The sequence below is a fragment of the Balaenoptera acutorostrata genome, chromosome 19 (assembly GCF_949987535.1).
Source record: "Balaenoptera acutorostrata chromosome 19, mBalAcu1.1, whole genome shotgun sequence".
NCBI classification, from domain to species: Eukaryota; Metazoa; Chordata; class Mammalia; order Artiodactyla; family Balaenopteridae; genus Balaenoptera; species Balaenoptera acutorostrata.
Genome location: NC_080082.1, coordinates 56663171 through 56688785, shown reverse-complemented (window position 1 = coordinate 56688785; position 25615 = coordinate 56663171). Strand labels below are relative to the sequence as shown.

The following is a 25615-nucleotide window of genomic DNA, read 5'->3' as shown; positions in this document are numbered from 1 at the left end:
ACCATTTCTGGGTCACGCCTCTAAAAAGAAAGCAGTTTGCACTCTACTTTCTTTCCACCCTACTTGCTGGTTGGGAAATAGTGGCAATTGGTGCAGTGGCCTCAGATCCAGAGCTGGAGCTTCATGTTGAGATTGGTCCTGAATCCTTGGAGGACCCTGCCTCCTACCTCTGGATGGTTGCATCACAGAGGACTAAACCTCCATCTCATCCACTGCACTCTGGGGTCTTTTCATTCCTGAATCTATAATCTAACTATACACTTATCTCTCGGCCAGAACTGGGAGGCTATATATTATAGTGGTTACAAGTACAGATTCTGGAATCAGTCTGGAATCTTTGCTCCTTGACTTACCAGCTGTGTGGCCTTGGACAAGTTACTTAACCCATCTACGCCTCATTTCCTCAGCTGTAAAATGGAGATAGCAGGATCGACCTCATAGAATTGTTAGGGGCATTCAACTAGCTAATGTACAGAGGCCTGGCACATGGTTACTGCTTGAAAAATGTTGGCTGTTATTATTTTTATTTAACCACCACAAAAAACCTCGTATTCATCAAATGCCTTCTGTGTCTCAGGCCCTGTGCCAGGTACAAGGACACACCTGATCTCCACTGGATCCCTCTAATAGGGTCTGGAGGCAGAGAACAGCAGCCCCATCTTACACAGGAGGAAATGGAGGCTCAGATACCGGCCAAAGGGCTAAGAGGCAAGATTCAAACTTGGAGCTGAGTAGCCACAGAATCAATGCCCTCAGCCACTCCATTACCTCGCCCCCACCAAAGAGTAACACCCGCATCTGTTTATCAGGTGCTTCCCAGAGTGCACCTCGGCGTCATGCCTGCCAGTCCCGGTGGGCGGCAGTGTCATTATCCTGAAGCCTGCCCCACTCCCAGACTTGAACTGGGATGTGAACCAATTCATTCCCTTTTTATGCTCCAGCCAGTCTGTACTGGTTTCCCTCACATGCCAGCTGAAAGAGACCGAACAGACTCAGGCAAAGAAGTTTGAAACCCAGCCAACCAGAGGATGTTGAAGCTGTGACAATCTGGGGCTTCTCTCCAGCTCTAAAAATGGATCATTCAAAAAAAAAAAAAAAGAATCAACTCAGGTTCCCAAGGCTCGTAGGCAGAGAATGGGTCAGACTGCTTTCCTGGTGCTGACGGCTAATTAATTAAGGGTGGAGGATTTTCAGGGGAGTCTGGGAGAGGGAGGACATGGGTAGATTCTGCCAAGGGAAGGGCAGACACAGACTCCCCAGTCCCCATGGCACCCCTTCCCCGCATCTATCATCTGAGATCAAGGGGGGCCCTGCTCACCTACACCCCACTGCCCCCTCCCTGTTGCTGCCCTCCCTCCATACCTGTTTTCTTTGCCATTTGGCAACAGGGATGGGCGCTCAGCCCCCGGGCGTTCTGTGCAAACGTAGGTGTTTCTGCGGGTCATCATGCTGGGGGGGAGGTTGTTCTGCAGGAGACAAGGCCAGGAGGAGAGTGAGGGAGCAAAGGGATACCCCTTAATCCCCCCTTTTACCCTCTCTGGCCTCCCTCATTAGGAACGAGGCGGGGAGGACTTCCCTGGCGGTCCAGTGGTTAAGACTCCGTGCTCCCAGTGCAGGGGGCCCGGGTTCGATCCCTGGTCGGGGAACTAAGATCGCGCATGCTGCAAGGCGCAGCCAAAAAATAATAATAATAAAAAAATAAATAAAAATAAAAGGAACGAGGCAGGGGCCTGTGTGTGAACTGAAAGTGAGTAGGTGGTTTATTGTACTTTGGCTAAAGACATGAAGGGTTAGTGGGCCATCCCAGAATGTAGGCTGAGAGTCATAGAAGGCCTTGGAGCTGGGAGGAGAGAAGGTCAGGGAAGGTTCCCAGGGGGCAGCCTTGCCCCCCTCTCCTCTCCCAGCTCTCCCCCACCTCCAGCCACATCAAACTTTGAAAAACATACTTATTCATGCCATGCTGTCTCTCCTCATAAAGGCCTTTGCACATGCTGTCTTATCTGCTTGGATATTCCTCCTACCTTTCCCTCTGACTCACTCTTAGCTATCTTTCAGGTGTCAGTTCATAATATATCCGTGCCCTGGCCCCAGGCTGAGTCAGCTACCTTCTTTGCACTCCCTGCTACAGCCTTGATCATTTTGAGTGACCACATCTGTTCACACATACATCCCCACCCGCTACTGCACGGAGCTCTCCGAGGACAGGAATGGCATATCAGGATTCTGTTGCCTCACAAATGTGTTGGAAAGCGATCCCTCTTTCTTTCCTCTGGAAGTCTGCCTAAGTTGGGTATTATTCCTTCTTTCAGTGTGTGGAAGACTTCCACCAGCTTAAAGCCATCTGGGTCTGGAGTTTTCTTTATGGGAAGATGTTGATACTGTTCAGGTTTTCTATTTCTTCTCGTGTCAGTTTTGGTTAACTGTGTTTTTAAAGACATTTGTCAGTTTTGTCTAAGTTGTCAAATTTATTGGCATAGAGTAGTTCCTAATACCATCTTACTACCTTTTTATGTTAGAACAAAGTCCTCTTTTTCACTTCTGATAGTGGTAATTTTGTGTTTGCTGTAGTTTTCCTTTCTTTTTTTTTTTTAATTGAAGTATAGTTGATTTACAATGTTACGTACTGTCTTTTTTATTAATTAGTCTTTCTAGGGGTCCATTGATTTTATTAATCTTTTCAAAGAATCAGACTTTGGCTTGTTGATTTTCTCTAGGGTACATGTGTTTTCTCCTTTATTGATTTCCTTTCTTCTCTTTATTATTTCCTTCATTCTACTGCTTTTCTGGGCGGGGTGGGGGGGGGCGGTGTAGTTTGCTGTTCCTTTTCTACTTTCTTAAAGTGTGGGTTTATTTCAACAATTACAACAGCTCTCATTCATTGAGTGCTTACTGAGCCAGACACTGTGTGAAGACTGTACAAGATCCTCCCAACAACCCAAGTTCTTTGATGAGCTCATTTTCACAGGGTGGAATAATGAAGCTCAGAGAGGGGAAGTTACTTGCTCAGGGTCACACAGCTCATCAATGAAATTCAAACTCTGGTCTATGTAGCTTCAGCATCCTGACCACCTTCCTGTAACTTGTCTCCACCCTTGTCCCTGATGATGAGGATATTTTGGTTCCCTTAGCTTTTATTATATTATTCTAAGGAGCTGTAGAAGCAAGAAAGCCAAATGCTACATTCCCCAGAAACTCCTCTGCAGCCCAGGTTCTGGATATGAATGGGTTCTGCCAATCTTTGCACTCATGAAGATCTGGAAGGTGGAAAAGGGGTGGCAGCCACTTTCTTGCCCCCTTTGACGTGGGCTCACACAGGCAAATCCGTGAGATGAGGGTCTTTGCTTCAGCAGGGCACCAGTGCCGGTTCTCCAGACTTCTGGGCAGCAGAGGCTCTTCTTCTGGAGAATGAAGTTTCTGAGTCTTGCATTGCAGCCATGACCGTACGTTCTTGAATTCAACAGAGCTAGAGGTGGCCTCAGAGGTGGCAGCTCCCTTGGTGGGTCAATTCTGCTGTGGCAATATGTCATTCTTGTAGGTCTTGTCTATTGCCTGCCCCTCCAGCCCTTCCTACAATTGTGTAAACACCACACCCAATTCCCCGTATTAAATCCTTCCCGTCGAAAGCACAGAGTACTTCTTTCTGACACTGAATCCTAATTTATACACTAGAATCAAGCACAAGCTTAGGCAGAGAGAGCACTCAATAAATGTCTGTTGAGTGAATGACTGAATGGATAAAACAAAGAGTCCCGTGTGGTGGTCTGGGGAATAGGATAGGAAACGGCAGAGTCTGAAAAATGTGACCCAGGTGGCATCGATAGGCTGGGCCACAGGTGGTGGCACCCCTGGTCCCATCCCCCAGCCCCTCCACTCACAGGGGTGCTCGTACTGTCCTTCCGCCGCTCTGGGATCTCTGCCTTGTTGGGGTTGTGGGCGCTGCTGACCATGGGGCTGGAGGGGGGCAGCCCTCGGCTCCCGCTCCCCGCGGCACTGCAGCTCGCCTTCCGGCCTGGCAGGCGCTCCTCCTTCAGCTCTGCCTCCCCTGTGCTGGTTGGGCTGCGCTTGGGGTGCAGGGGTGCAGGGGATGGGCCACCTGGTAGAGGGAGGGGACAGTTTAGGGTTGGCGTCACCTGGAAAAGCCAGAACCGACTCCAGATGATCCTTAGGACCTTAGAATTCCTCACATAGGCTACAACCTTTGCATGGGCCATTCTGATAACATCTAAGTGACAACATATATACTGACCCAGAAGCTCCACATAAATGACATGACACACATACAGGTTATTCACTGCATCCTTTTTTTTTTTTTTCAGGCCAAAAGATTGGGAACAGGCTAAATGCCCCTTAATATGGGAATAACTAAGTAAGTCAAGATATTGTCACACAATGGAGTACTATGCAACTATAAAAAATGTTCCAATACAGAAAGATTTTCAAGATAGACTGTGAGGTAGAAAAGGCAAGGCAAGGTATGAGGTCTACAGTGGGCTATCATGTGTATAAAAAGGGGGAAGGACTTCCCTGGTGGCGCAGTGGTTAAGAATCCGCCTGCCAATGCAGGGGACATGGGTTCGAGCCCTGGTCCAGGAAGATCCCACATGCCACGGAGCAACTAAGCCCGTGCGCCACAGCTACTGACCCAGCGTTCTAGAGCCCGTGAGCCACAACTACTGACCCTGCGCTCCACAACTACTGAAGCCTGCGTGCCTAGAGCCCGTGCTCCGCAACAAGAGAAGCCACCGCAATGAGAAGCCCGCGCACCACAGTGAAGAGTAGCCCCTGCTGGCCACAACTAGAGAAAAGCCCATGCACAGCAGCGAAGACCCAATGCAGCCAAATAAATAAATAATAAAATATTAAAAAAAAAAAAGGGGGAAAAGTGTTTAACTATATCTATTTATCTATACTTGCTAATAAATGAACGTTGCCCAAAGGCTATCATTTCTATTAAAAGGAGAGAATATATCTTTATAGTATATTAATATATTAATATTGTATTTATCCATCTTTATGTATTTAAAAATTTTTCTCTTTCTCCTTCTTTTCACATCTGTCTCTTTATATATTTATATATGAATGAAACTTCTCTGAAAGAATTGATATAAAACCGGTAACAGCGGCTGCCTCCAAGGAAGACTGGGGGCTGCGAGATACGTGTAGGACAAAGACTTTTTTACCATCTACCCTTCCTGCGCTATCAAGTTTTGAAGGATGTGAGTGTGATAGTTTCAAAAACAAAACAAAACAAATTTTGTCCTTTAGAACATCTTGGGAATTTACAGTTTTAGAACCTGGGGGTTAAACGTGTTCTAGAACTTCAGAGAGTCAGAACTTCTGCATGTTAAATCCTCAGGAAACTTAATGCGCAAAAGTCCCAGAACCATAACAAGCTCTACAATGATGGACACAGGGCACTCATAAACCATCTTTTATCCCGAGAACCCCAGAACCCTGAAGGTCTCCGTGTGGGTTATTTTTAAAGGCTACCGTGTTCTAACCGTAGGATGTTGGAGTCACAAGCTTCTTAGGGACTCTCTGGGCCAATCTCGCTATTTTATAGGTGGGGAAAAGGAGATCCAGGGGAGGGGAATGGCTTGACCATCCAGAACAAAGCAGGTTCTGCTCAGGACTGATGCTAAGCTTCCCTGACTCCCCTCTTCCTGTACTAGTGCCCATCCCAGAGTAAAGAATTTCACCCCTAGAGAGAAGTAGGGCTGCAAAAATAACGGAAAGTTGGAAATCACCTTGGCAGTTCCTTAACTGTTAAACGTAGATTTACCATATGACCCAGCAATTCCACTCCTAGGTACATGCCCAAGAGAAATGAAAACATAGATCTACACAAAAACTTGTACATGAATGTACACAGCAATGCTATTCACAGTAACTAGAGGCAGAAACAACCCAAGTGACCCTCAGCTGATGAATGGATAAACAAAATATGGTATATCCATGCAATGGAATATTATTCGGCCATAAAAAGAAATGAACCACTGATACTGCTACGATACGGATGAGCCTTGAAAACATGATGCTAAGTGAAAGAATCCAGTCACAAAAGGTCACATACTGTATGATTCCATTTATATGAAATGTCCAGACTAGGAAAATCTACAGAGATAGTAAATAGATTAGTAGTTGTCAGGGGCTGGAGGTTGGGGTGGATGGGAGATTTGAAGTAGATGACTAAGGGTTATGGAGTTTCTTTATGTGGTATTGACAATGTTCTAAAGTTGACTGTGGTGAAGGAGACACAAATCTGTGACTATGCTAACGCCACTGAACTGCACACTTTAAATGTATGTGAATTATATCTCAATAAAGCTGTTAAAAAATAGTGGGGATGATTAACATTTGTTGAGGGTATAGGTAAGAGACCTCCTGGAAGTTCCCATGTCTCATTTGTGGTGGTAGTGGTGGTGGGTCTATTTTCTGCAGGGGATGAGATATCTGTTAGTTGCAGAATGTGGGATACAATCAGGTGTCTGCCCACTCCCTTCCCACTAGTAAGTAAGGAGGAGAGGCCAGAGGGCAGGCTCTCAGCAGCCATTTTGTACAATGTGTCATCCTGTGTCCTAGTCAAGTGGATTAATCCCAACTGGACCCTGATATCAAGTGGACCAAAGAGATTCCAGCTATTATTTGAGCTGGCCTCTAAAACCGAGTTGTAAGGAGTTAAGAGACTGGGAAAAAGATAAGGCAGGATATGTAAGAAAGAAAGGAAAACCCAGACGAGCAGAGAAGAAGCAAGACACAGAGTGTCTGCTCGGGGTCTGGCTGCTTTTCCAGTTTCTAATCCCTTACTGAGTCTGGCTGCCTCCAAATTTCATGCAATGTCCCTGCACCTTTATAAGACATTCCTCCCTTCGTTGCAGTTGGCTCGAGCAGGTTTCTGCTGCTTGCCAGCCAGAGAGCCCTGATGTAATGCAGGTCCGAGGCCCTGGGACCAGGGATGGCATGTGAGGGTGCGGGGCCGATACTTACAGAAGTCGCTATGCCTGCGCTGGCGGTGGTAGGTGGAGGAGGAACTCCGCTGCCCTTTGCTGTGGCTGGTGCCTTTGCTGGAGCTTGTTCCATTGGTGGTGTCGCTGGGCGCCCGCACCCGTGCCAGGGCCAGCCCCGGGGTGCCCCGGTCCCCACCCTCCTGCAGGAAGATGACAGACGAGGAACCTCAGACCCTGTCCCCTGTGCCCCAGAAGTCCCACCACCCCGGGCATCGCGCATCCCAAATGTCCCTGACGCCTTCTGACCTCAGTCTTCCTGCCCAGCAGGAGGTAGGTGGCAGTCACTTCGTTGTACTTCTGGCTGGTCAAGGCCTCTTTGATTTCTTCCCGCGTGTAGCCCATACCCACCATCACCTCTGGGAGAGGGGGATGGAGAGGAGGTTCAGTCTCCCCAGATCCTTCCCTTCCACTCGTTTCTGCATCACATAATGCCTGCTCTTTGGCTTGTCCAGTATCCATTCCTCCTTCTGCCAGCAGCACCCTGATTTTCCTTGGAACAACATTTCTTCCCAGCTCAGATCACCTGGCTGACTCCTGCCTGCTCCAAGCCCCAAGGGCAAGCAGATAACTCAGGTCTGGACCATCAGAGTGTTCCATCCCCAAAGCCATACTGATTGGTTCAGGGTGGACAGATGACCCAGGTATGGCCAATCAGAATGCGCCATACCCAAAGCCACAGTGACTGGTTAGGGTGGACATATGACCCAGTTCTGGCCAATAAAAGTGTTCCATCCCCAAGGTCAAATTGACTGGTTCAGGGGTAGTCAATGGGCACCGCCCTAGGGCTTCTATTGGAACATTAGGAAAGTGGCTTCTCTTCCTGATGGGGTGTCCAGGCCACTAGGATATGCTGTTGTCAGCTTGCTCCTGGCAGGGAGAGCTGCCTGGGAAAGAAGCCACCACTGAGAAGATCCCTAACAACTGTCTCTGAGTACCGGGATCCAGCTGTGCCTGAAGGCTGATATACCCTGGCCTTTTCAGTTATGTGAATGAATAACATCACTATTAGGTTAAAACACATGAAATTGCTGGTATTAAAATTTTTTGAGCTATTACAATGGCAGTTTCACATGGTTCAACCTATTATTATTATCTGGTTTAAGCCAGAATGGCTTGGGTTTTCTGTTACTTGCAACCAGGAAGTCCTGATTAATACAGTCAGATCTGATGGTGGCCTTGGTTTCCTCAGCTGTAGAATGAAGGTTACTGGATAGTTCCTAAGGGGCTCTTCCAGGGCTAATGCTTTTGGGGTCAAATGTTCAAGGGCTCCAGGTTGAAGGGACTGGGACCAAACGGGTGGAGGGTGAGGCATGTGCCAAGGTGGGAGTTTTTCTCAAACATGCAGATTACTGATGGCTTTGACCAAACTCTTCTGGAAGTGACTGTGATTTCTTGTGTCTTAATAGTCAAAGTTAACACAAAAGCACTTATTACATGCCTGATGTAAGTGCTTTATATAAATTCATTCACTGACTATTCATAACAAACTTATGAGATAGGTTCTCTGATTATCCCGTTTTACAGATGAGGAAACAGAAGCACAGAGAGGGGAAGCCACTGGCCCTGGGTCACACAGCTAGAAAGTAGCGGCGCAGGGACTGGAGGCCAGACTTCTCTGCTCTCCCCAACTGCCTTGCAAGCTTCTTTGATGCACTAACCAAAGGGGTAGGTGCTGGGAAGCTCCCACCCCTGGCTCTGCGGCCTATGGCTCTGCTCCCCCTGACCCTCACCGATTCGCTTGGTGTCCCCGAAGTCCTCCTCGGGCTCTGTGTATGGCTTCAACTCCTCACCCTCATAGCCGATGTTGATCCATTTGTCTTTCATGATTTGCTACAGGAATCGGGAGCAGGACAGGGAAGGGGAAAGAGAGATGTCAGAAGGAACTGGGAAAAATATAGCTTCCCACCTCCCACGTAGGCCCCCAGATGGGGTTCCTGCCCTGCCCCGCCCCCACCTCCAAGGCCTAGCACCCCAGAAATCAAGAGCTTCCTGAGAGCTAGCACCTCCTCGCCCCATCCCTCACCCACCCAGCTGAAGCCTCCTGATGCCACCCTCCCTCCTCCGCATCATCTGGGTCCCTGGCACCCTGTAATCACTCTAGGAGCTCATTAGCTAATTACTGGCATGTCGGGGAGTGGGTGAGGCTGTTTGGGGGGCGGTGTCAGGACGGGCCTGGGAGCCTTTTCCTGGGCTGCCTGTCTCCCCTCACCTTCCAGCAGCAGGTCGGGCACGGGAGAGGAATAGTGCCAGCCAAGAAGGCTTCAGTGGGAGGGGTGTGGGGCTGGAGGCTTAGCTTACCTCGAGGGTACAGCGTTTCGCTGGGTTCAGCACCAAAAATCTCCGCAGGATGCTCTCACAGTCTGTTGACATGTAGAAAGGGACCCGGTACTTCCCTCTGAGGACTCGCTCTCGCAGCTCCTGGGGGGACGGGTTACTGGGGGAGGGGTCCGCCCCGCCTCCCCACCCGTTTTCATTACACACACACACACACACACATCTTTCTCCCAATCCCCCGACAAAAGTGATAGGAGCTCCAAGTCCCAGCCCTGATGCAGTGGGAAAAACCCCACCACTTTTTCTCGACCTCAGTTCCCATCTGTAAAATGGGAACGTTGTCATAGATGCAGCAGTTTTCAAAAAAGTTTTTTAAAAAAGCGATATAACTTTTCACTCTGAGTTAATCTTACAGAAAGTTCTATAAGAGCTTTTATAAGAGTGAGTTCTATAAGCCAGATAAGAGGGGAGGTGGGTCGATGAGTCAGCCTCTGGGGCCTTAGTTTCCGTATCTGTAAACAGGGATCACAGCACTCATTTCCCAGGCTAGGGTAGGAGTGAGTTTGTAGAAGTAAATGCCTAGCACGAGTCATGCCCAGAGCAAGTACCTTTTTTTTTTTGACCGTGCCACGTGGATTGTGGGATCTTAAGTTCCAGGACCAGGGATCGAACCTGGGCCCTCGGCAGTGAAAGCGCGGAGTCCTAACCACTGGACCGTCATGGATTCCATAAGTGTTATTTTAAAAATTAATTAATTAATTAAGTTTTGGCTGCATTGGGTCTTCGTTGCTGCGGGCGGACTTTCTCTGGTTGCGGCGAGCGGGGGCTACTCCTCGTTGCAGTGCATGGGCTTCTCATTGCGGTGGCCTCTCTTTCTTGCAGAGCACGGGCTCTAGGCGCGCGGGCCTCAGCAGTTGTGGCACGTGGGCTCAGTAGTTGTGGCTCACAGGCTCTAGAGCGCAGGCTCAGTAGTTGTGGCGCACGGGCTTAGTTGCTCCGTGGCATGTGGGATCCTCCCGGACCAGGGCATGAACCTGCGTCCCCTGCACTGGCAGGCGGAGTCCCAACCACTGCGCCACCAGGGAAGTCCCCGCAAGTGCTTTTTTAATACTAGGTTTACAAAAGGGGAGGCGAGAGGGGCATCCTGACCCCCATCCCCCATTTGTCTTTCCAAAAAGCTATGAGGCCCTGGCAGTTTCAAAGAATGAGCACTGATTTATATGCTGACTTTTTTTTTTTTTTTTTAAGGGCCTTTTAGGAGGGCCCTGCCAAGGTTATGAAAGAAAAAATAAATTCCACGCTCCACGGCACGGCAGACTAGGGAGAGCCCCTTCCATCCTGAAATAAGAACCGAGGTAGACAGAAAGTGGAGGGCAGGGTGAATGGGGGAAGGGGTCTCTTGGGGAGGAGCTCTCTGCCAGGGCCTGGGCTGGGAGCTCCCTCCGGGGGCTTCTCCTGAAAGGGCTGGATGAGGCCTGTGCCTGGGGAGCCTGCAGATCATCACAGCCTGAAGGGTCGTGAATATTTCATAGCAATGAGGATCGCTTTCAGAGCGCTCACCCGGTGCTGGGCCGCGTTCTCAGTGCTTTACACACATGACATCTGTGTTCACAAGGAGGCTGTGAAGCAGGGTTATGACGCCCCGTTTTCCAGACGAGGAAACTGAGGCCCAGAGAGGTTAAGTCACTTGCTCTGGGACTGTGCAGCCACAAAGTGACAGGGCCAGGGTTCAAAGCCAGGCAGTCAAGCCCCGGAGCCTGTACTGTGTAACCACCACTCCACGCCGCCTCTGTCACGTGATGGTGAGAAGTAGCCATCAGGCCACGGACACCACCACCAGGGCAGCTCCCGAGCGTGACACCCTGGGCAGATGCCAGGTCCCTGTGAAGGGCTTCACACACCCAGTCTGGCTGTAAGTGTCCCCATCTTACAGGTGGGGAAACGGAGGTTCAGGAAGGGACTTGCTCAATGTCACTCAGCAAGGAAATGACAGAGCAGGGATCTGCCCCCAGCTGCATGTCTCCTTCACCCAGCAAGGCTTGGGGTGCCTGGTGGGGAAACTGGGACAACAGGAGGTGACAAGGGCCTGGGGCAGGTGAGAGGCTGGTCTGGCCCTTTGGAAAGTTCTCTTGGCTTCATGCTTGGGGCTCAGAAAGATTATTCTGTGATCTCAGCAAGTCCTCGAATCGCTGCTGTGAGGTTTGTACCTTAGGGTCCTCACTGAACAGAGGTGGAGACTGAGGTTCGGCGGAGTTGGCTGCTTGGCCAATGCCACTGTGACAAAGGGGTCCCCTTCCTCATCACTCAGGGCTCTGCTGGCCTGTCCTCGGCAGTGACCTCCCTGAGCCCCTGATGGCTCCTCACGGCCACATCAAGCAGGCCTGAGCACTCCCGCTGAGGAATTCCCACCCGAAATGGACCACCTGGATCCAAGCGTGAGGACACTGTGCAGCCCAGGCTGAGGGAGGTTCTTTCTGCAAGATGACTGGCCTGAACTCATCACTGCCGTACCATGGAAGACAAAGAACGGCGGAGGGACTGTTCCAGATGAAAGGAGACTATAGACAGGACAACAGAACGCCATGAGGGCGCCTGAGCGGATGTTGGAGCAGAAGACACGGCTGCCAAGGATATTCTCGGGATGACTGATGCAGCCCGAGCATGGGCCATGGGTTAGAGGCCGGGAACACGTCAGCGCTGGATTTCCTGAGCGTGATCGTGGATGGGGAAAGGCCGCGTCTCATGAGATTCCTGCTGTATGCAGCCTTTAGGGATGAAGGGACATTGTGTCTGCAACTGACTCCCATGTGTTCCATCAGTAACGGTGATGACAGCGGTACCACAAGAATATATAGACACTCACATGGCACACATGGCCGCAGGCAATCGGAGCATCTCCCGAAAGGTACACACCTGTCCCCTGTTCTAGGCTGACAACTCCTCTGTTGACCGGCAGTGTTTCAGAATAAAAAGTTCAAAGGAAAAAAAAAAATCCACCCCAACACTACAACTCACCCCACGCTTCCCACCCCCTTCCACAGAACTGGCCAGCATCTAGCGTGCTACATATTTTGCTTATTATTTTATTTTCTGCCTGGCTCTGCTGCAAGAATGTCGGTCCATGAGAGCAGGATTTTTTGTTTGTTTGTTTAAGTGCACCATTCAACGGCTTTCAGTATATTCACCGAGTTGTTGCAACCATCACCAGAATCCGTTTTAGAACATGGCCATCACCCCCAGAAGAAACCCTGTAGCCCAACCCCCACCTCCTCCCTAGTCTTCGGCAACCACTGATCTGCCTTCCGTCTCTGTGGATTTGCCTATTCTGGACATTTCACAGAGAGGGAACCCACAGCGGGTGGTCTTTTGTGACCAGCTTTTCCCACTTAGCGTGTTTTCAAGGATCGCCTGGGGAGCAGCACGTATGATGGCAGGGATTTCTGTCTCTTTTGTTCACCCTGTGTCAGCAAAGCTTCAAACGGAGCCTGACCCGTGGACGATAAGCAATAACTATGTCCTGAATGGATGAGTGAGTGAGCGGGATTTGAACCCAAGCCTGCTGGCGGCCAAGCCCACACCCTGAACCCTGACACAGCCTGGTCCACTTGCGCTGGCCGTGTGGCTGGGGGGGACCTGGGTCCTACCTGACACCCCGTCATGCCCTGTGAGCTCGGCCCCACCCCTCCAGCCCTCTGCAGAAGAGGTGTTTGGGGGCCCGACTGTGAGGGCCAGAGAGACCCTCCCTGGGCGGAGTCACAGCCCCCCCGTGCCAGCCCCGCCCAGCACCTTGAGGTTGTGCCCGTCGAAGGGCAGGGAGCCGCTGACGAGGGTGTACAGGATGACGCCGAGGCTCCAGATGTCCACCTCCGGCCCGTCGTACTTCTTGCCCTGGAACAGCTCCGGGGCGGCGTACGGGGGGCTCCCGCAGAACGTGTCCAGCTTCGAGCCCAGCGTGAACTCATTGCTGAAGCCGAAGTCGGCGATCTTGATGTTGGCCTCGGCGTCCAGCAAGAGGTTCTCGGCCTGCGAGGCAAGGAGAGGGCAGAGGGTGGACGTGTGCGGCGCCAGAGCCAGCTGACCTGGTCCGACTGTGGCCCTGTCCCTTATTCCCTGTGTGACCTTGGGCGGTGACTTTACCTCTCTGGGCCTAGTTTCCTCATCCATAAGATGGGGATCATCATAGCCCCCACCTCACAGGGACGTTTGAGAATTAAGTGAATTATTCCGTGCAAAGTCCTCGAACAGTATTTCATGCCCAGTAAGTGCTATATAACGTTAGCTCTATTATCCCGTGTGGTCTGCAGAGCTGGAAGTCCTCAGGCAACCTCCTGCCCTTCGCAGAGCCTCAATTCACCCAGCAGAAAAAAAAATGAGGACGGATCGCTCAAGACTTACAAAAATGAAAACAATCACTTTATATAATATTTATTGTGCACCTACTATGCGCCGGGCTTTTAGACTATCATTTATAAGAGTGGCTAATACAGTGGGGTTAAAGTACAGATTCTGGAAGAATCCTAGCTTCAAATCCCAGCTCCACCACTCACTCACTGCGTGACTTTGGGTGGATTACCGGCTCTCTCTGTGCCTCAGTTTCCGATGGGTAAACTGAAGGGTCATTATAGCACCTGCCTCATGGGCGGATGCAGGGTTAAGTGGAGAGTGCTTACCACAGCACATGGGACAGAGTCAGCACTCAAGAAATACTTTGTACTGTTATGAGGTTTCGTCTGTTTTTGGTGGCACGTGTTTGTTATTTGCCATTTCGTGGGGGGAGGGAACTGAGGCTCAGGGAGGCCACCTCATGCCCACAGCATGAAAGTGGCAGAGCTGGAATCCAAAAGAGGCCTGCCATCTCCACAGCCCGAGCGTGGAAGGAGCCTCCGGCATCCCGCCTCTTCCAGCTTGCTGACTACAAATTCATGCATGAATCCACCCTTCAGACTGCTGCCCGGGCCTTGCCCCTCCCAACCACCGCCCTTCCCTAGCCCAGCATCTCTGGCTTCCTCCTGGTCTCCCTACTTCCTGCTGCATTTCAGTACCACCCTTCCCCACCTCTGGCCCAATGAAGGGATAGAACCCACACAGACACACACTTCAGAGGGATCTCCCCCAAACCTCAATCTACTGGCATCTCCGTCTTGCTCAGTGGTGACACTCCCCCTCGTGGCATTTGAGGCTCCGCAGTTCAGCCCCAACCTCACTTCCGGGTTGGTCCCCGTGGTTGGTCCCCCTGGAGACTGTATCCCCAAATCCCCTTTCAGCCACTTCCAGGACCTTCCACCAGGGGGGGTGCCTCCTCCAGGTTGTTCACCATGGATGGCTCCCCGCTGGCAGGGCAAACTCAGAAGCCTCCAAGGTGCCTCCTCAGGGGGTTGTGTGGGGACATCAGGGCAGTACAGAGAGAGGGAGTGCTTCAAAACGTCTACAGCAATTTGACAGTGGAATTTTATGTTTTTTGAATCTATGAATAATCATCTTAAAAATCGGGCTTGTATTTTGCACATCTTTCTTTTCCTTTCATTTTTACTATACTTTACCAAAGTACCTGTCCACAGTGGATTGGGCATTGAAAATACTCAAACAAACCTGGTCCTTTGCTACAGAAACCTTGAGAAGCACTTCCTTAAGTACTTAGGCCAGGGCCTGGGACACAGTAGATGCTCAAGAAATCACGGTGAAGACAACAGACAACTTGATGCGCACCAGACAAATGTTTCTCTCGCTGGTCTAGGACCAGAAGTCCTGAGACAGGAGGTTCTCTCTGGGTGGGGCTGTGAAGCAGGGGCCCTGGGACAAGGAGTTGCCCCTGCTCAGCTCGGCCAGGCAGTGGGGGGAGGGCGGGGGGAGGCCCTGCTCAGTCCCTTCCCCGAGGGGCACTAGCCCTCCCAAAGGTCCTTCTCAAGTTCAAAGATGCCTGTGATTCTAAGACCCTGGAGGCTGTGTGACTCTGGGGCTCTACGATCTCAATTCTTGAAGTTTCCTGAATGTTCTGAAGTCTCCGGAGGCTCCGGGAGTGACTAAGTTTTTATTGCATTCCAGTGACCTTGTCTGGGAGGCACATAACCGTCTGAGGCTGGTCGGGGGACACTTTGTTTCTTTTCCCTTTGTTCACTCCTCCTGTCCCCATCCCCCGCCTGCTCCCCCATCAGCTGGCCTTGTTTTTGCCACAAAAGCTTGGGAAACAGTCAAGGGGCTCTGGATGCTGAGGGAGAAGCACAAGACAAAAGGGAGGGGAATATGGTGGAGGGTACAGGGCACCCCAGGGGATGGGGGGGGCGGTGCTGGGGATAAGCAGGGGTCTGTGGGCTGAGCTGGGAGGCTCACCTTCAGGTCCCTGTGTACAATGTTTTTCTGGTGACAGTAGTGCACAGCCGATACAATCTGGAGGGGAGGGGAGGGGAGAGGAGGGGAGGTCAGTTACTTATGGCTCCCAAACCCCTCAGCCTCCCTCAGAGACCCCATGAACCCGCCCCTCAACTGAGCTCTGGACTCCAGGCCTCCCCAAGCACAGGTTGTGAGGCTGGTGCCCTTCCCCACCCCCCAATTCGGCCACAGCAGGAAATGATGTGGGACCTGCACAGACACACACCTCCACCCGGACACCTGGACATCCTTGTACCCAGACATCGGGACACCCTCCCAGCAAGGACATCAGCACCAAGACAACAGGGCTGGCCCCTCCTGACCTTCACGTCAAGAAACACGCATGAGAACATCGCACAGCTATAGACAGACACGCGGCCCAACATACCAGGGCTTAAGCCCCGCGCACCCAGTACAGCTGCGTGCAGCAGCTGGACAGTCCCGGACCAACACCCTCGCTCAGATCTCGTCACCCACCAAACCCTCACACCTGAACGCCCTCTTACCCATCTGGGCACCCTCACTGCCACACACTTGGACATTCACACACCTTCTTATCCACCTGGACATCCTCGCACCGTACACTCTCCTGCTCACCAACCTCTGTGCCCAGACCTGGGCATCCTCTCTGCCACACATCTGAAACCACAGGCCCTCTTACCCACACACCTGGGCACCCACATATCTGCGTGCCCTCTTACCCACAAACTTAAGATACCCACACTTGGGCCCCCCTCTCCCATACACCCCGGCTGCCATATGCACTTTTACCCACACAGCTACACACCTCTATACCTGGGCACTCACATACCTCAGCACCCTGGCACCTGTGTGCCCTCTTAGGCACACTCTTATATACGGGGCACACCTTCAAACCCACACATCTGACACTGGCACACCTGGGCACTTTCATGCCTGACCCTCTTGCCCATCCACCTGGGTACCTGCATCCCTCCATCTAGGTATCCTCACACCTGGGCATCTGCACGCCCACAGCCACCCAGCTCTCCACCTTCACCCCCACCCTGCCTTAAGCCACGCCCCCAGGTCCTTGGACAGCCCAGACCCACACCCAGCAATCAGACCCTCATCCCCAGGGACTGGGGCTCCCCTCCCAGCCCCACCGGCAGCTGTGACCCCAACCTGTCGGAACTTGGCTCGAGCTTCCTTCTCCTTCATGCGGCCATGTGACACGAGGTAGTCAAACACTTCTCCTGCAGGGCAGAGGTCGAGCGGGGTCAGGGCGGGGCATGGGGGGGCGCAGAGAGCAGGGCGGGGAGGGGAGAAGCCTCACCAGCACTTGCATATTCCATCACCAGGTACAGCGTCTTCTCTGTCTCGATCACCTCGAAGAGCTTCACTGCAATGGCCGGGGGATGGGGGTGGGGAGTTACAAGAGAAGAGACCCCTCACCCTCCACCAGCACTTGGTACCTGCGCATGTGCTGACCATAGCACCCCTTACTCAAGAACACTCGATGGCTCCCTACTGGTGGCAAGATTTCCCAAACTCCCTGGCCCCACTTGACCACCTTCTCCACTTCCGCACAAGAATGTCAGCTCTATGAGGCCAGGGGTTTGTACCTGTTTTCTTTACCGCTGTGCCCCACAGTCTGGCGCATAAGCAGCCACTCAACAAATATTCACTGAGTATATATAAACAAATGGATGTATAAATGCTACGGCCACATTCAGGCCAGGCTAAATCCTGCTTCTTTTGTAAAGACCCCACTTTCTCCACTCTGCCTAATGATAATGGCAATGACAATGGATGCTGCCGATAACAATAATCAGACCAGCTCCCACAGCTTAGCTCCAAACTAAGTGTTCTGCATGCATGACCTTACCCAGTCCTCGCAATGACCTTGAAGTAAGCCCTCTTATCACCCCCCCCAGGAGGAAACTGAGGCTCAGAGAGGTTGAGTGACTCACCCAAGGTCACACAGCCAGGAAGCAGGGATACTGCTACAAAAAAAACAGGTCTTTCTAATTACTATAACAGCCAGTTCTCTCCTCCCCTGACTCTCTTTTCCCAAGTGCCCTGGTTGGTATCCACCGAGCCCACTCCCTTCCCCTCCTCACCGATGTTGGGGTGGTTTAGGCCCTTCATGATACGGACTTCTCGGAACAGCTGGAAGAAAGGAAGAAAGAGAAAGATGAGGGTGGGCCGTTTCGAGGACCCTCTTCCCAACCTTGCCCCTGCCCTGTTCCCTCGCCCTGGCCCTCACCTTCTGCAGGCTGCTGGGGTTCAGCTGGGTTTTATCGATGATCTTGATGGCGACCTAGAGACGGAAGAAAGGGGGGAAAGGTCAAGGTACCACAGGCCCTCGAGCTGGGAAAGGTTCCCCCAACCCAGATCAGCCTAGGATATCCCTCCTTTGTCCCTTTTCAGAGACAGCTCTCAACCTGGGCCATTCTTAGTGGATGTGGGCTCTGAGCCTCATGACCTTTGCACATGCTGTTCTTACCATGTCCAGTGCTACCCTTACTTCTGCAGGGACGTATATCCCCTATACCACCATGGGGCCTGTGTGGGGCGGCTCCAAGGGCCTGTATGAGTGAGTGTGAGGGTGACTGAGACCTTGAAGGGGCCCCTCTGGGAGGGCATCTCAGACCATTCACCCATCACATCTTTGTTTTGAAGGCACAAACTGTGGAACAAGAACTAATAACCAGAGCTCACATCTACCGAGCAGTCACATGGGCCAGGCCTTGGTCTATGCGCTTTACAAATGAGAACTCTTTTAATCCTCACAACAACCCTATGAGATTATCCTCATTTTACAAATGGGGAAACCGAGGCACAGAGCTGTTCAGTCACTTGGCCAAGGTTACTTGGCTGGTAAGTTTGTGGGCTGGGATTTGAACTTATGCAGCCTGACAGAGTCAACCTCCTAAACACTTAAAATCTATAGATAGCTTTGAAAGAGCTTTGAGGTAGTCATCATGGGGGAAAAATCAGAACGTTACTGAATCCTCTTTGTACTTATCCTGAAGTTTAGTTAAGTTTTTATTTTGAATTTCACACTGGGGTACAGCACTTCAAAAGCCGTAATCCAGCTTAGGTCTTTAGTTTTCCCAAAGGGTTTTGGGGTCACCCCCCCAATCACCCCAGATCCACTGGATTATAGAACTCTTCCCTCGGGAGGCTCTGTTCCCTTAGAAAACCCTGGAATCACGTTCAAGACCACATGAGAGGAACAATGTGCTCTTTGTGGGGGAAGAGGGTCCCTTAGCTTTCTTCATATTTTCACAAACGAGTTCTTAATCTTGTCAAGCACTTTTTATGCCAGTATTAAGATGATCATATGGTTTCTGCCCTTGAATCTGTGAATGTGGTGAAGTACATGAATAAATTGTCAATTTGAAAAGAACTGTGCATTCCTCGGATAAACCCAGCTTTGCCACCACACAGCTTTCTTTAATTGATCCGTCAGATTCTTTTCGCTAACATTTTGTTTAAGATTTTTGTACCTATATTCACATGTAAGACGGGCCCACAATTTTATGCCTTATCTGGTTTTGTTGTCACCAAAGAGCACATAAAATCTGTCTGGCAGTGGAACCTCTTTTTTTAGTCTCTGGAGATATTAGCATAAAAATGAAATGTTTGGTACAATTTGCCCATAAAACCACTGGGGCCTGGTGACTTTTGTATGTATGGCACAGACAGTGTGAAGGCAGGATGAATTGCTCCAGTTACTTTCTCTAAAATTGAAAGAGGTGCAGAGGGGTCATAAACCCACCCACCATCTTTTTTTTCCCATTAAGTGTGAGTTAGATGTGTCCTTTCCCTTTCTGCAATAATGTTGCCATACTCAGTACATATACCCAGCCTGGAAGGCGAAGTGGGGAGAGTGAGGCTGTGTAGACATGAATAAACCTCTTGTGTTCTCAATCAAGATCACTGGAAGATTTGGTGGAACCGAAGTCCACCATTAAAACAGGGAGGTGGCCTAGGTTTAGATACAAAAACCATATGACTTCTTAGAAACACTACACACGGCTTGCCTGTGATCTGAGACAGCCCAACAATTTCAGGGATGCCTGAAATTGGCTCCCTTTTCCTACTTGAGCTGTTCTGGGATAATGTGAGATGTTCCGTTGTGAGAGTGAGAGAGTTACATGTGGTCACAAAGCAAAGTGAGGGCCACGCACAAGCTCTCCCTACCTCCCACCAGGTGCCAGGGCTGCAGGATTCTGCCCCGAGCCCCGCCCTCTCCCCTCACTCACCTCCCGGCCGGTAAGGATGTGCCGGGCCAGCTTGACTTTGGCAAAGTTGCCCTTCCCGATGGTCCTCAGCAGGCGGTAGTTGCCTACATGGGGCTGCTCCTCGGGACAGGAGGCGATGGAGTTCCGGCAGCGGGCACCCAGGGAGCGGCTGGACCAGGACGGTCCCTTGTCCGAGGAGCGGCCAATGCCCAGGGTGCCATGCTGGGCGGGGGAGACGGAGCGTGAGAGGTGGGCAGCGCCCATCCAATCCACCTGTGTGCTGGGGCGGTTAACTCCAGCCACAGCCACTGGTCCCCTCGTGGCACTTTTCAAACCCACGCCAGAGAGAAGGCTTTCGGTCCCCCATCTTTCTCTGCGAAAAGACACCTCCAAGAACAAAGATGCCGGGGCTCCCCCAACTCTGCAGCACCTGGGACCCCAGATTATCAGGTCTCTTCTTCACCCCTCCCTGCAATCAGTCTACCCACTCCCCCAGCTTCCTTTTCTAATTACTAGGACCTCCATTAGCTCCAAGATATCGTAGCCTAATGCTGCAGCCCTCAACCCCCAATCAACGCCGACTCAGTGTGGACTCAACCCTCTACCCCAACCCTCACTGCCTCCAACATTCCATTTCATCCATCACCGTCCCCATCCAGCCCCCCAATTCTATGGCAAGCCCATATTTCAACACCTGACTTCCAGTTTACTGCCTGCAATGCTTTCTTCGGATCCTTACTGCCCCAAATTCTACTCCAAACACTGTAACCAACCGTCTTTCATTTCGCCCTGACATTGTAGCCCCACATTGTTAACCTTCCTTCTGTGGGAAACTTTGTTGCTTCCTCACTGCGGTGGGCGTGCCTGTGAAACGCTCCTGCTCCATCAGCGCCCTCACCCGCTGACTCCCACGCTACACCGCGATCTTTCCCCGACGTTGTGTTCCTGCCATCCTGTCCCTCCTGGGCCTCTCTCCCCCGCAGGTCACCTGCCTGCTCCTGGCTATCCTATCCTGATTGTGAGCCCCAGGGACTGTGCCTCCCTTTTAGCGCTGGGGCCCAAGGTGTGGGTGACAGAGGCCCCAGCCAAGATGGCTCTGCTCAGACCCTGGGCTGTCCCTGCGCCCTTCCCAAAGCTGGGGGTGGGACGCAGGAGGACACAGGGAGCTGAGGAAGACAGAAGGCCAGGTAGGCAACGAAGAGGAGGACCCGGGCCGCTCCTTGCAGGGATCTGCCGGGCCACTTAACAGTGATGAGGATCACCACTGAATGAGCGCTGGCCATTAAGGCACCATCATTCCCATTTTACAGGTAGGGAAACTGAGGCTCAGAGATCGGACCTGAACCCAGACAGTTTACCCCCGAGTTGATGTCTTCACCGCTGCCGTGCCACACTGTCTCACACTCCTGTCATTTTTATTAAATAGGCTTTACTATTGGCCAAATCCTGGGCATTAAAGCACCTCATCTGCATTTAATTCCTACAGTAGCCCAATGAGGGCGGCACCTGTATCCCCATATTCCAGAGGTGAAACTGAGGCTTGCAGCGAGACGGTGCCTTGTCAAGGTCACACAGTTCATTCATAAGAAGCAGAAAGGTAATGCTCCCCACAAGGGGCAGAAAGACAGCCGCCACTGCCGGAGCCCTAACCACATGCCTGCTGCCTACTGTGCCTTCGCCTGACTTCCAAGGTGGGTCCAATTATGATCCGCACTCTCCACATGGGGACCCTAAGGCTGAGGGCAGGGTTAAGTACCTTGCCCAAGGTCACAGGGCAGATGGAGCAGAGTGCCTAGGATTTGAACCCGAGTCTGCTGACTCCTGAGCCCCCAGCTCTTTCCCACATCCCCCACCGGGCTGCTCACAACCCCAGGCCTCCTTCCCGGGGAGGGCAGGAAGGGAGTTGGAGATCCTGGCAGATAAGACCTCTGATTCTCACCCAGATAAGGGCTTGGAGAAGAATCCCCAGCAGGTGGTACGAGGGGAGCCAACTGAGGCTGGGCTGGCACCCCACTGAAGGCAGCCTGGCTGAGGGACCCCTGCAAGGGGCAGCTGGGGCAGTGGGTGACAAGGCCCTCAGGGGCCGGGGGCGGGAGCTAAAACTGGCCGGCACCACCAGCTGGCCTGACTCCCTCCCGCCGGCTGGTGCCCCAACACCGGGTCTGTTGCTAGGGAACCTCCAGAGAGGCTGGGTGGTGGGGGGCCTGGAACTTGGGGTCGGGGAGCATGACCCCACATGGCTGTCATCATGGTAACCAAGTGGCAGAGGAGGGGGCTATGACCTCAGATTCCAGACGGAGAGAGGTGACCCTCTGCCAGGACTGACAAGCACGTCTTACAGACTGGAGCTGGGAGGAGAGGGGAGAATTAGCCATCCCCAAGTCCCCATGATGCACAAATCTGAACAATAAGAGGAGGAGGAAGTGCTCATACAAGCCCTGTTTTACGGATGAGGAAACTGAGGCTCAGAGAGGTGAGGTCACCTGCCTGAGGTCACACAGCTAGGGAGGGACAGACACTAGATTTGAACTTACGCGTCTTTGAAAAATCAAAGTCATAACAACAACAACAATAATAATAGCAGCTACAATAGGCCTGGCCCTGTGCATCTCACTCACATAATCTCTTTGGCTCCTTATAACGTCCCTAACAGGGAGGTGCTACCATCAACCCCATTTAAAGGTGAAGAAACTGAGGCTCCGAGCAGGGAGTGGGTCTGCAAGCTCAAATAACAACTAATGACAGTCCTGGGTTGAGGATCCATGGCCGTCTGACTCATATCCACAGTCACAATAGCAGCGAACACGTGTGGAGTGCATCCTATGTGTCAGGCTTTGCCCCTATCATCTCAACTAACCCTCTGAGGGACTCAAGCCATCACCCCATTTTGCAGGGCAGGAAACAGGCTCAGAAGGCGAGAGCCAGTTGCCTGAGGTCACAGTGCAAAGTGGCTGGCAGAAGCAGCACTTGAACCCAGGCCTGTGGGCTCCTTGTCACTTTCTGGAGTGACTGGGGTGGGGTTGGGGAGAGGTGGGTTTCTCATCGAAGACTCCAAATCAGAGTCTGGCCTACAGCATGATGGGTCGTGATGGCAGTGGTGGTGGTGATGGGGGATCTCTATGAGGCAGGGTCCTACAAAGTGAAGGGACAGAGACAAATCTCTCTGGTGGGGATCTGGGGTGAGGGTGGCTGAGGATTGGCAGGGACCTGGCAGAAGGCCTGGGGGAAAGGGACGAAGACCCCAGTTGGGGAGGAGTCTGGCAATGGTTGGTGGGAGGGTCTTTTGAAGCAGTGAGAGTAACCAGAAATCAGGGAAATGGGGGGGGGGGTCTCTCTGGGATTGTTCCTGGCTGTGGTGTAGGGACAGGGGGGCCTGGGAATAGTGGAAGGGTCCAAGCCATGGGACAATGGAAGTCAGGAGCCAAGGATACCTGAGCCAGGGGCCTGGGTCTTGAGGAAACTCCTAGAAGTCAAAGAAAGGGGTTTCTAGGAGCACTCCTTGGAACCAGAGAAAAGTCCAGGGGCCTGAAATCCTGAGGAAGGGGCTTCCCAGGCAAGAGGCAGATCCAAGGAATAAAGGCTGAGCCTGGTGGGGGTCAAGAGGCCTAGGAACTTGGGGAGAAAGCTCCCAGCGGACAGACCCCAAGAGAAGAGGGCTTAGAGCCAGGGCAAGACCAGAGGCTTCAAATCCAGGAGTTTTCTGGGAGAAGAATCTGGGGCCAGGCCTTGTGAGCTGGGGAAGGACTCTGAAGCTGAGGAGGGGGTTTCCCTGGGAGGCCAGACCCCTGGCAAGGAAGGGGGAGGCCCTGGGGCAGCGGAAGGGATGCGGGCCTGGAGATCTAAGGGATGAGGTAGTATCCTGTGAGGAGGGGCCTGGCCTAGGAGCGGGGTCAAGGGGCTGGGGGCTTGCCTGAAGTGGAGAAGTTGATACAGGGAGGATGAGGCCTGGAGTCAGACTGGTTCAGGGCCTAGAAATCCGAGACTGAGCTGGGGGCCTGGAAGCTGGAGGCCAAGGCTTCCTGGGAGAGGAAGAGACCAGAGAGGGTCTGGGGGGATCTGGGGGGACTGGAGATGCTGGGAATCCAGGGACAGCGCTGCTTGGAAGATGGGGACCAGGCCTAGAAGTGGAGAGACCTTGAACAAGCTAGAAAGGACCCTCGGCCCAGGAAAGGTGGAACCGGCTTCCTGTGAGGGGGTGCCCACAGGAGCCGGGAGGATCCCGGAGGGCCAGAAAGCTGGGAATGAGAGGACGGGAGATCCTGGGGAGCCCGGCACCCAGATCCAGACAGGGAAGGCCAGAGGCAGGACTGGGCCAGGCCTTCCTGGGAGAGGGCCGGGGCTGGGCCTTAGGGTCAAGAGCCCGGCAAATCCGGGAGGGGGCCAGTTGTCGGATGCCGGAGGCCTGGAGGGGAAGGGGCTTAAGAACCCGCTGGAGAAGGGAGGGGCTCCTGCAAGGCAGGGGAGGGGGCTTCCTGGAGGGAAGAGACCCGAGCGGAAGCGGTCTGCAGAGGGACAAGACAGGGGTCCCGCGAGAGGGGCGCCCCCAGGGGTCGGGCTGGGCTGAGGAGTGGGGGAGGGTCGAGAGGCCTGGAAGTGCAGGCGAGGGTCGGTGGGTGGCGAGCCAGGCCGGGCCGGGGAAATGAGGGTAGGGGCTCGCGCGGCGAGGGACACAGCAGGGCGAGGGGTCCGGCGGCCGGACCCAGCCGGGGCTCCCCAAGGGGCCGGCCCCCACTCACCGTGTCCGAGTTCCGATCGTTGCCCGGGGCCAGAGCCGTCCGCGAAGACATTTTCTCCGGGTCTCGGGGGACTGGGCGGCCGGGTCGGGGGGGGGGGGGCGGGGGTCCCGGGGTCCCCTCTCTTCCCCTCCCCCCCCGCCGGCCTGGGGACGCGAGCTCAAAAGCTGGGCGCCGTGGACAGCCGGGTTCGCGCCGTGGGAGAGGGGGCAGGGCAGGGCAGGGAAGGGGATGCTGAGGGTCCTAGTGGTCCCGCACAGCGGGGGCCCGGGGCGCCATGGGGGCGGCGGGCAGGCGGGGGCCGGGGAGGGGGCGCGGAGCCGGCCCGGGCGGCGGCGGAGGGAGGCGGTGGAGGGGCCGGGGAGGAAGGGACGTCAGGGGGAGGGGCGGGCAGGGCGGGGCCGCCAAGACCCCGCCCCCTGCCGCCGGCACTTAAAGGCGCAGGCCAGGGCCGGCCGGGGGCTCTGGGGGCAGAGGCAGGTCTGGGCGCGTTGAGGGGGAGCGTGTTCTCATTGGAGAGTAGAGACTCACCGGAAGAGAAGAGAGAGAAACGCCAAGGCACAGCACCAGCGACGCAGAGAAAGATACTGAGAGACGCAGAGATAGAGAAGCTCAAAAAGAGAGAGACAAAGAGACACAGAGATAGAGAGACAGAGGTGGGGAGAAACACAGAGACACAGAGATGAAAAGACAGCCAAAGGACGGAGAGACCAAAAGACAGAGAAAGGCAGAAAGAGGGAGAAACGTAGGGAAAGAGAGACACATACAAAGAGAGTGAGAGATACAGAGACACAGAGAGCGACAGAGATTGACAGACCCACGCACGGAGACAGAGGGAGAGACAGAGATGCAGAGACCCGTGAAGAGAATGGAGACAGGACTGACAGAGAAGCCCTCAGAGGCAAGAACCACGCAGGCAGCGCTGTCCACATTCTCTCTCCCAGCCCCCCTCTCCCCAGTCCAGGAAGCTCTGGGGACCGAGGGCTAAGGATGCTGGGGGGATGGTGTATGGGCGGAGCCACTG

General features: G+C 53.0%; 1 protein-coding gene across 2 annotated transcripts in view; it reads right to left on the bottom strand.

The window, feature by feature from the left end:
- Positions 1-24947, bottom strand: part of MARK4 (microtubule affinity regulating kinase 4) — a 29400-nt gene extending 4453 nt beyond the window's left edge. For both annotated transcript variants that reach the window (XM_057534545.1, XM_057534546.1), the window contains exons 1-14: positions 24595-24947; positions 19880-20080; positions 17875-17928; positions 17729-17777; positions 16942-17007; positions 16791-16861; positions 15609-15665; positions 13068-13304; positions 9306-9425; positions 8738-8837; positions 7254-7363; positions 6988-7147; positions 3876-4093; positions 1363-1466 (exon numbers count right to left, since the gene is read on the bottom strand). In XM_057534545.1, the coding sequence (XP_057390528.1) occupies positions 1363-1466; positions 3876-4093; positions 6988-7147; positions 7254-7363; positions 8738-8837; positions 9306-9425; positions 13068-13304; positions 15609-15665; positions 16791-16861; positions 16942-17007; positions 17729-17777; positions 17875-17928; positions 19880-20080; positions 24595-24645 (1598 nt within the window). In that variant the 5' untranslated portion in view covers positions 24646-24947. The remainder of the gene's footprint in view (positions 1-1362; positions 1467-3875; positions 4094-6987; positions 7148-7253; positions 7364-8737; positions 8838-9305; positions 9426-13067; positions 13305-15608; positions 15666-16790; positions 16862-16941; positions 17008-17728; positions 17778-17874; positions 17929-19879; positions 20081-24594) is intronic.
- Positions 24948-25615: the final 668 nt, after the last annotated feature.